This window comes from Halyomorpha halys, unplaced genomic scaffold (genome assembly GCF_000696795.3).
Source record: "Halyomorpha halys isolate HHAL.00 unplaced genomic scaffold, Hhal_1.1 Scaffold766.1, whole genome shotgun sequence".
Taxonomy (NCBI): domain Eukaryota; kingdom Metazoa; phylum Arthropoda; class Insecta; order Hemiptera; family Pentatomidae; genus Halyomorpha; species Halyomorpha halys.
The window spans coordinates 346143-356891 of record NW_027111507.1 but is presented as its reverse complement, the minus strand read 5'-3'; the positions used below and the strand labels follow the sequence as shown (position 1 = coordinate 356891).

The following is a 10749-nucleotide window of genomic DNA, read 5'->3' as shown; positions in this document are numbered from 1 at the left end:
TTTATTTTAGTATGTATGAGATCATTCTTCAATATTACCTATTGCCCACAACTGTGTGGCAGATTGTAATATCTATCAATAAATAAATCTATCAGTATCAGTAGTTTACAGAAGTTAAAAACTGGGTTTATCAGTCTATAGGAATAAATAAATATTAAATTGAATTGTTCTTAAATTCATATGTTTGTAACACAACTGCTTCATCACCTCACTTGTGTACTTAAACATCGCCTAACTTTAATGTAAATAAGGCAATTTTAATAAGTTTGGTGCCCTGAATTGAAAACTGGATTTGTCATAACGTTCTTAGCAGAAGAGCTTTCCAAGGCCATTCTTGAAAGGTTATATGTTACATCTGTTAGAATTGGAAAGGTGTTTTTTATTATTAGTTTCTTCCGCACAACCAAACATTTTATTTCAACCGGCAGGGCGCAAAAGTAGAAAGCTTAAACTCGGCAGCAATTGAGAAAAAGCGCCCCCGAGGGGTCTTGTTTTATACCAAGATAACGGGCGCCATGTCTCATAACCAACCCAACAAACATTATTTCTGTCAAGCAGGAAGGTTCTACCTCGGCCTCCCTTTTCATCTGACCTTACGTGTATTTCGGAACTTGTACAATCCACTAAATGGGTGACACTTTGAAGAGGTCCTAGCTGAAAAGTATGAATTCCAATTTTAGTTTCAAAACAATTTATATTTCTGTATAAGTCCGACAATTCGGCCATCCTCAAGGACAATCTATCACAAATACATTTTATTATACATATGATTTTTAATAATTTTAAAGAAATAACAATATTATTAATAAATTATCATACCTTAAATACAATTTTAGAACCACATCAATTTAATGCAGGCTATTCTTCCCAGGTCATTTCAGTCCACAATTACCCTATGAGACATTAAAACATCAAGGAATCATATAAATTTATTAATAAGCAATCCTTAACTTATATCTAATTACCTATTTTGTCAATTCTTCATATTAAATTAAAAATTAAAACTTTTAATCACATTTAATTTTTACTATTATAATTTATCACGACAATATTTGTAACCTTTCAAACACTGAAGTATTTTATTTAATTTATTTATTTCAACTTTATTTTGGTTGTTTCCTATTTATTTTATTATTAAAATTCATATCAAGGTTAATTATAATTATCAACATTAATTTTATCCCATTTTCATAAATTAATTTTACTTAAAATCTCTGCATAGTGTTGTTTCAGATTTATTGTGTCTGTTTTGAAATTCACTGTATAATTAATATTTTCTGACATGTAAATGGATTCAATTATTTTTCTTTTTGAATTTATTGTCTTCTTTATGTAAAATTATAGTGTTTTCAAAATCGAATGTATGCTGGTTTTTTATATTGCATGCTGCACTAGTGCTGTTTTGTTGGGATACTTCTGGATAATTTAAACAAGGAATTTTATATATCAATCTAGATTGTTTTGTTTTTTTTATCGATTCTGTCCTTCAATTTACTATTATAATTTCTAATTTAATTGTAATAGAAAGAACAATTTATTTTATTTAAACAATAAACTGGTTATTATTGTAAGTCAAGAAATTGCAAAGATTATATACAAAGGATGATTTCTTTTTAGGGGGAAGGGGATTACATTCCCGAAGATAGTAAATGAAAATTAAAAAAAATATTAAATACTGCACATAAAATATTAAATTATCAGTCAACTTCTATGCACACACGCAAATTGTGTACACTCCATAATTAATGCAAAATGCCAAGTTGATTTATAAAAATGTTTTAACTTTATATTCTCGTATCAATATATTTCGAATTATATAAATATTTTCGATTTTCTTACAAAATTGCGACACTCTTTCTCATTTATCCTCTTTATAAGACCTTTTTCGATATTACATTTTTAGAGTTTCAACACATTGGAGTTGTGCCCCATCTTCAGGAAATCGCACTGTACCATGATCAGTATATCTATAAAAATATCGCTTAGCTAATTGTTTTTTTAATCCCCGATAGCTAACCTTATATACTCCAAATTATCGTTATTTAGCCTATGATATCCTATATTTGTTTGTTTTTAGAAAAAAAACAATACGATATTGGAAATTTCGTTGCTAATTTGGTGCCTTCGGTAGACTTGGAATATTAACAATTAACTAAATATGAGGCGCATTCCAGAAACGTTGAAGTCCTAAAAATTAGAATAAAGAATAAGCAGGAAATATAAGATAAAGTATCTTTATTGATTAATTAGTAAATTTTCAGGAACCTTCTAATGTAGTAAATAAAATGTGTATTTATAACAACATATTAATTGATTAATAATAGCATTTGAAAACGATCGGTATGTTACATTTTTTTTGTTATGTTACAATTTAGGTTGTGGAAGCGGGAAATACCTGAATGTCAATCCTTCGATTTTCAAACTTGGAGTAGATCGCTGCAGTCGTTTGGCGATGACAGCTAGAGAAGAAAAAAATGAGGTAAACAGTAGTTTAATTATCATTTTAGCTTATATTAACATTAATTTTATAGAATTTCTCTGTTAAATAAATTTTTGTCATTCCACAAGTTCCTATTCCTGTCAGAAATTATTGAATTATAACAATTTCCTTGATACTAATTACAGTAATGTATCCCGATCACTATATCTGTATAGTAAAGTTTTATTACAATTATAATCTGCAAGCTTGGATTACATTAAATATAATATATTGAAACACTCATATTATATATACATTGTATAAATTAAATATTATAAATTAATGTCCCATAATTACAGTTACTCTCAGGATAAAATAATTTCATATATTTTTAACATGAGCTTCTTCTTTACAAAAAATTTACAATGAGTCTTTTTTATTTAGAGACTCTACACATGTTCGATTTCTATTTACAATAGTGATCTGCACGTTCCTCGTTAAATAGGAGCAATCAATTTTAGAATATTTGTGCTTAAACTTAGATTACAGGAAATCTAGTCAAGAATAAGTAGAATCCACTTTGTATGTTTCCTCGTGATAAGTAAAATGTGCGAGTGGTCAGTATTTGTCCAAACATGGTTAACATACCAGAGCGTAGGTTGCCTAGAGGTGTCCAGCCAGCCTCAAGTTGATTCAAACTACTGTTTCCACGGCTCAGTGTTAAGCTTATCCAGTAAGCTGGCTTGCTTAACAGGGTTTGCACCATTGTTGTGGGAGTTTACCTGAGAAGCGTAAGTGAATTGACCATATACTGACACCCAGTTTGAACAGTATCCATACCTAACACAAAATTTATTTTCATTCATTCTTTATATACTTCGTTGGAGAAGTGTAATGAGAGTATGTATGAACAAATAAACAAGTTCAAACATGTTAGCTTGCACAAAACAGGTATTCGAATTTAACCTTCATAATACCTCGGGGGTCCCTAATGACAGCACAAACTCTTTTTCAAGTGAAAACCTATGACAATAATCCCCCAATTTTCGAGTCACTCAACGGCCATATAACAACAATGGAATAATAAATTACATTTTTCTCTTTCTTACAATTTTTAAAATCCATTTTAATAAACTCCTTATATCCATTTTGCCACCTATTCTCACGACCAAGATAGAATGTTGATCCTTTTATTTTTTAATATTTATTTATTTCTATTTACAACTGTACATTATAATACATTTAGTAAATCTGATCTAAGTTAAATTGGAGTGTTACAGGGGTGTAGAGAAACTACCCATTGGTAGCACTCTAATGACATTTTACATTAGCTGGTCTCGTGGCCATCTTCTTTTCAAGCCCCTCGTAGGATTGTCAGGAATGGAAGAGGATGCAAGATTAGAAACTAGGGGGTTTGAGTGGTTAGAGATTTTATAATGGAAGGAGTGATATCTGGTTCGGGCTAGATCGGTTACATAGGGAACATTAAGGTCTTTATGTATGATTTTATTTGTGACAAAGTAAGGAGCATTGAGGATTTTACGATGGATTGAATACGAGAGGAATTCGAAGGTTTAGTGGAGCCCCAAAGCTCAACTCCATATGCCCAGATTGGCCTTATTACAATCATGTAGATCAATCTTTTGTAATGTGTAATGTTGATCCTAGGATTAATAAAATAAGTAAGAGATGCAATAATTCTGTTTGAATCTATAACGTGTTTGTTTCAGACTGTGTTATTATGAACGTTAATACACAACCAAAGGTTGTAGGGATGGATAGGGTAACCGCTCTCTGTAGCCACTTCATCTGAATTTTTCTAGCAATTATTCCCTCCCTCGGATAAGTACGATCCACCATCCTTTTCTAATGGATTCATACCCATCTGACGCAAGTCTATCCAGATTAATATATACTATATCCGATACATTTTAATCTGGAATCATGTGGTTTTTAAGGATGTAAAAATTACCACTCGAAGGCATGGTCCCTTACCAACCAATAGCTCTCTGCTTAAGCAAAAAACATAGACCCAACTGATCCTATGCAGCAGTAAACCGTGGATCAAGGCCGATTTGTCACTGCCCTCGAACCGAGTATTTGATTGTACGTCGGTGGGAAGGGGCAAAATTGGCCCCAAAGGGACCTGTTATCGAGTTATGGGTGGCCTGCCGCTGCACTATTGAATTCATGGGTCGCAGTAACATGAGGCTGTCTTGTCCCCTCCCGGTTTCCTTGGCCCCTACGAGTGAAAAAGGACACTATAACTGCGCCAAATGTTTTTCGAGTTCAGTACCACCGACTGTAAAAAAATATATGTTTTATATGCGCGTGAATGAATTAAATATATTTTGCGTGTTAATTATATTTTTAATAAAATTTCATTTAATAATAATTATTTAATGTTCTAGTTTTACTGAGGAATAGTTACTTAAATAAGTGAGCTCCTAGGCAAGCGAGACCTTGTGAACTATATTTACAAATATTATACCTCCAATGCTATTATACTGTTTTTATTTCTTTTTTTTTACCGAACTACTTATGATATAATATTAAATAATGATGATATGATTAGATTTTAAAATTCTATTATAGGTGATGGTCTGTGACAATCTTGCCCTACCTTTCCGTGACGAAAGCTTCGATGCTGTGCTTTCCATAGCAGTTGTTCATCATTTCGCTACAACTGAAAGAAGAATAACTGCTCTGAAGGAACTTGCGAGGATATTGAGGATTGGAGGGCGGCTGGTCATATCTGTTTGGGCAATGGAGCAAAGGCATAGGAAGGTATAGCATAAATACATATTTATTTCAAATTCTTAAGACCTTTAAAGGTATTAAAATAATTATCTTTTGTGTTTCTAAATTTCGCTTATTAATATTATTGTACGATTGAATCAACAAAAATCATTATCAGAGAGGTTATATTATTACAGTTTTTTTTAAATGTATTTTTAATAGTATTTAATTATGGTAAAGGTATGGAGTAGCTCATTTAGTAAGGGGGTGGTGCTATCTCAACTATTTCTATTTTTTCTTATTGCCTATTTAGTCCTGGTATCACTCTGGCTGCCACTTTTTTTTTTTTATCAAATTAGATGTATAATGAGGGGTGAAGAAATCTCTTGGGGCCCACTCACCCAGCATAAAGTGGGACCAGGCAGGGACGTAGGAACAGAAATGTAATGCAAGGTAAGTAAGAGAGGGGCACCTTTCCTCGGGACCCAAGGCTCAGGAGGCCACTGATTCTCCTGGTTTATCTCTTTTTTTTTCTTAGGAATATTTTTGATAATTCAATTAATACTAAGAATGATAATTATTATGTAATAAAAACACGAAACTTGGAAAATGTAGGACATATTAGGATTATTGAGTGAGGAAATGCACGGAAGTTTCTACAACTTATTGTTTTACCACAATTTATGATGGTTTTCAAATTTCCCAACATAATCCCTAACCTTCCCAAAACGACGTGCCTGCGGAAACACCTAAATTTACTTCCGTAAACTGTTCCCACACAGTGATCAGCATAAGAAAGAAATTAGGACACCAACATTTTCCAACTTCCTTGTACTCCCCAAAAAATGGATTCAGTTACTTCTCAGTGAATTTATTCCTCGTAGATTGAACTGAACAAGTGAATTAGTTTTTAGGCCCGCCCATCGCCATTACGGTTGATTAGGTTAATGTTTTGTGACATTTTACTATCGAGGGATATACATAAGACAGTTGAACGTAGTAGTTAATGCGACTGTTAGTTCATTGATAGTACAAGAGCCCAAGAGGAGAAAAAGGCAGTTATCTCACCCTAATTTTTGATTACTTTAATGAAAACTATGTATTATTACTAGTCAAAATTCATGAGTCTGCCAAGTGTAGGTAGGGGGAATAAAAACTGGCGGCTGTTTCTAAGCGATAAAAAAAAAATTATTTTTCATTCGGTGCTCGATATCTCAAAAAGTAGAAACAACACAAGAAAACTATTAATAGAGTTATTTACGTTAAATATTTTTCGAGATATAGCTTTTTAAAAAGCAACATTTCATATAAACGTTGTATGGGACGTAGTGAAAGATATGTAATTAGTGAATTTATTTTTAAAAATCTATATCTCAAAAACCATTTGACCTACAGATGTCTAGTAGGACTCAAATTAAAGCTAGTTTAATGAGCTATAAAGTATTTTACGAGGTTTATCTTCGTAGGAGTAATAGTTTAAATGAAATTCGAAAGAAAAACTTAAATGAAAATAAATTGATTTATAGTTGTTTTGACAAATTTTCATTTGCCAAATTTATATTCATATGTGAATATTATAAAAACTACTTCTCCTACGAAGATAAGTGTCATAAACTACTTTATAGTAAGTTAAATTTCTTTTATTTTGAGTGATGGTAGACATATGTGCGTCTTATGGACCTAGATATATATTTTTCAAAAATCCTACATTTTATACGAACAACTACTACTCCTACAAAGATAATTTAGCAAATTTACTCTTCTTTAACTAATGTTCTCTTGGATTTTCTAGTGTTGTTGGTAGTTTTTAAGATATCGAGCTCCGAATGAAAAATCAATGCTTTATTAAGGTTTTGAAACAGCCGCCATTTTTTATTCCCCCTATCTATACTTGGCAGACTCATCTATAAAAATTCAATATTATAAATTTATAAATTATATAGCTTTGTGCAGCATATGGAATGTCTGATCCTCTTGCATTTATAATTAATCTAGTTCTACAGCCAATGTTAGTGTATTATTTATTACTAACATTTTAATGGAAGTTATACTTGACCCAATGAATAATTGCCCAAAGTTGTAATATATGGTTTTAATTTAATATTGATTCAATGCCATTACAAATGCAATAGCAATCCTTGGGATGCTCAATAAATTTCACTTAATCATCTTGGTTACAATCATCAATCCTTTTTTTGGTTACAATAAAAAAAAAAGTATTGTAGTTCTCTTCATAAATGCCCGCTCCTGTCAAATTGTATAAATACCAAGGTGTGTTCAGAAATATTCTTTGAACTCCTCGGTTCTTATCTCAGAGCCCTGTGGTATACATATCCTCTAATACTGGCAACCATTTCACCTTTTATAGAAATTAATGTTTTTACAACATTTACTATTAAAATGAAATAATTAAAAATCATTTAGCAATTTGGTGAACTAGATAAATATAACCATTTTCATTGAGTAGCCATGAACACAAAATGATATACGCTGTATATATTTGTCTTTCATGTTTGGATTCTAAGATAACATTTGATGTTTTACTTATGAAATGATGTCTTCAATAGGAAATCATATCAGTTCTTTCATTTCTATCAATAGTATTAGAATTATTGTCTTGGCAGTGATTGATTTATGAGAATATAAAAATACAAGTCTCAGATCTGCATATTATTGCTAAATATAACTCCAAATATGATTATTTCATACAGATTTACAAAATTTGCCAATAATTTTATAAAAACCTGACAATTTATCTTTGTCTGCAACTATGATTTAGTTATGAATGATTGTAAAATTTAATGTTGTTACTGTAAATAATTCTGATTATTTAATAATTCTCTGGTGGTAAGCTATACTTTGTTTATTTTTACTTTGAAAAATCATCAACTTAAAGATATATAAACTACTTTTTGTTCTAGTTTGAATCTCAAGATGTCTTAGTTCCATGGCACCGTCCTCAAGCCTATAGTTCACCATCTGTTGAATTGACTCCAACCACAACAACAAGTGAAGAAGAAACACATCAACACCTTTACACAGCATGTACCCATACTTCAGAAAGTGATTCAGCACCTTCAACCAGGTTTTGAATTAGTTAACAATAAATGATTTGTAAGGGATTGTTGATGGTATATTATTGTTGATGGTAGATTTAATGAGAAGAAAAGATGGTTGGAGATGTGATTACTAGAGTTATAGTAAACACAAATAAGTGAAATATTTTTTTTGTGCTGACGTTTTGGCCAAAATTTCAGGCCTTTATTAGTGCTGAAAACAAAAAACGATATAAAAACCATAAAGTAGGGAAATAACTAATTAAAAAGATAACAAATGATACTAAAAGAAGATAAAATATGATATTGCAAAGGTAAGAATTTATACAAAAAGATAAAAAACATTGAACATATAAGAAAAAAATAAATAATTGTAAATCACTCAGTGCTCTATTTAATTAAAGAAAACATTGAAATTAATATAATGAGGATTGTGGGAAAGTAAAAGATATACATGATACAATGAGAAACATTGTATAAAAATATTTCTTGTTTTCAGGCCTTTATCAGGGTGGAAATTTGACGCAAATAAAATAAATTTCACTTATTTCTATCTATTATTACTCTACTGACCGCACCCCCATACATCTTTTCCTTTCGATAAATGATTTGTTTCTTATTTTTCATCTTCATGTAAATTTTACTCTTTTACTTAATATTCATTTCTTAGTCTTTAATGAAACTGTTCAATTACTATATCAAGTCAAGGATGACTATTCACAATGTTTGGTGAGATCTGGTATTCAATGGATATCTATTGATGTTGGCATATCTGGCAATAAATAGCAGATCAGATTGAAAATTATGAATCAACAGTAAAGAAAGCAAAAAACTTGACTGTTAATTTATCGTTGGTTAGACATGGGTTATAATAGATTCCAATCATGGGTTCAGTTCCTAATAGACATAGGTTTCATTCACTCCCAGTCAATATCTATACAGCTTTCTTGGGTACAAGTTAAAACAATCTAAAATGAAGAAAAATGAACATTTGTTTTATTAAAACACAATATTAAATATTTAAATTCAAGTTTACAGTAATCCCAGCAAGACTGTGGATCATTTATTATTGATAAGAATCTGATCGAACCAGTGCTAAATGGGATCTAGTTTACTAATCAGGTTTATTACTGAATAAAATTTTTAAATTAAATAATAATGACAAATCATGTTATTATTTAAATAATTTCCAAAAAAAATAAATAAAAATTACTTTAACCATTAAAATCTAACAATTAAAATTATATAACATAGAAAGCTAATTTGCTTATGCTTTATGTTGGTGTTAAATAGTTTGCACAGTATATGTAATTAATACATAATTTTTTCATACTTTTGCTTTAACCTATGCGAAGTATTCATCTAATTTAAATTTTTTCTTTCATAATAATTAATTTAGGACAATTGATTTTTTATTATTTCAGACCAGCTGTTGCAAAGCATAAGACAAAACATAAAGAGATAATACCATCACCAAGTAGTTCATCACTATCTAGCCCAAATGAAAGCTGTTACAGTTTTGTAAGGCGAGCTTTTAAAGTAAGTTATGTAATATTGTTTTTTTTTAAATAAATGTAAAATTTACTCAGAATTATATCATAAAAAAACGCAAAATCGTTTTACTAACATTCAAGAAACATTGAAGCATTTAATATGAAATACTAAAATAATGACTACAGAAGAATTAAAATTATGATGTAAATAAAGAGCTATAAAGTAATAATAGCAAGGAACTGTCCACAAAAGGTTGCTGATTCTCTAGTCCTCAAAGTACAAGACTATAACCACATAGTTAGTCTATCAGTGTCAATCAGATAACTATTATAATGCTTTTTACATCCTACTTATCAGAATCCTTTAGACAGAAATGAAATTAAAATTAATGTTTATCTTTATGGAAGTTAATGAAAATATGACCAACTAAATTCGGAACAAAAAGTGACAGCTCTGCTTATGTTTGTGGATATACCGAAACTTAATGAAACAGTAATCTGGGAGGCATAGTTAGTTAATAAACATTCTTTAGTTTTGTTTTCATTCACAAATCAATTTCATATTTTATAAAAATCAGTACAAGATATAGGGTATGGCATAATTTTAGCAGACCCACTGTACGCCATATTATATGGGTGGATTACATACTATACTATAATAGTTAAGAGTATTTGCAATTAATAACCAATATTCTTAATCTTCTTTTCCAATTAATAGTAATATTCAACTATTCTTTGAATTTTTTTGTAATAGACATGTATATTGTTATTAATACTTCAACATTATTAGAAGATAAAATTATAAATTATGAAAACTGAGATTATTCATCAAATGTTAAAAAAATACATTGTGCTCTTCACTTTTGAGGTGGTTGTTTCCAATCTGTTATAAAGAGTGTCCAATCTGTTAAGAGTGAAATTATGTTTGCTTGAAGTGCCTTTGTTTTGAGCCAAAATAATTTCAAATTACTTAAATACTCTCTTATTTTAAAGTAATATGTAAAATAAAATATTTAATGTAACTATGAAAAATAAAATTCTT

The 10749-nt window shown here is 30.0% G+C and overlaps 1 protein-coding gene across 2 annotated transcripts in view; it reads left to right on the top strand.

Annotated features, from left to right (window-relative positions):
- Nucleotides 1-10749, top strand: part of fid (fire dancer) — a 159136-nt gene that overhangs the window by 134325 nt on the left and 14062 nt on the right. For both annotated transcript variants that reach the window (XM_067049557.1, XM_067049555.1), the window contains exons 4-7: nt 2376-2479; nt 5015-5206; nt 8080-8243; nt 9639-9753. In XM_067049557.1, the coding sequence (XP_066905658.1) occupies nt 2376-2479; nt 5015-5206; nt 8080-8243; nt 9639-9753 (575 nt within the window). The remainder of the gene's footprint in view (nt 1-2375; nt 2480-5014; nt 5207-8079; nt 8244-9638; nt 9754-10749) is intronic.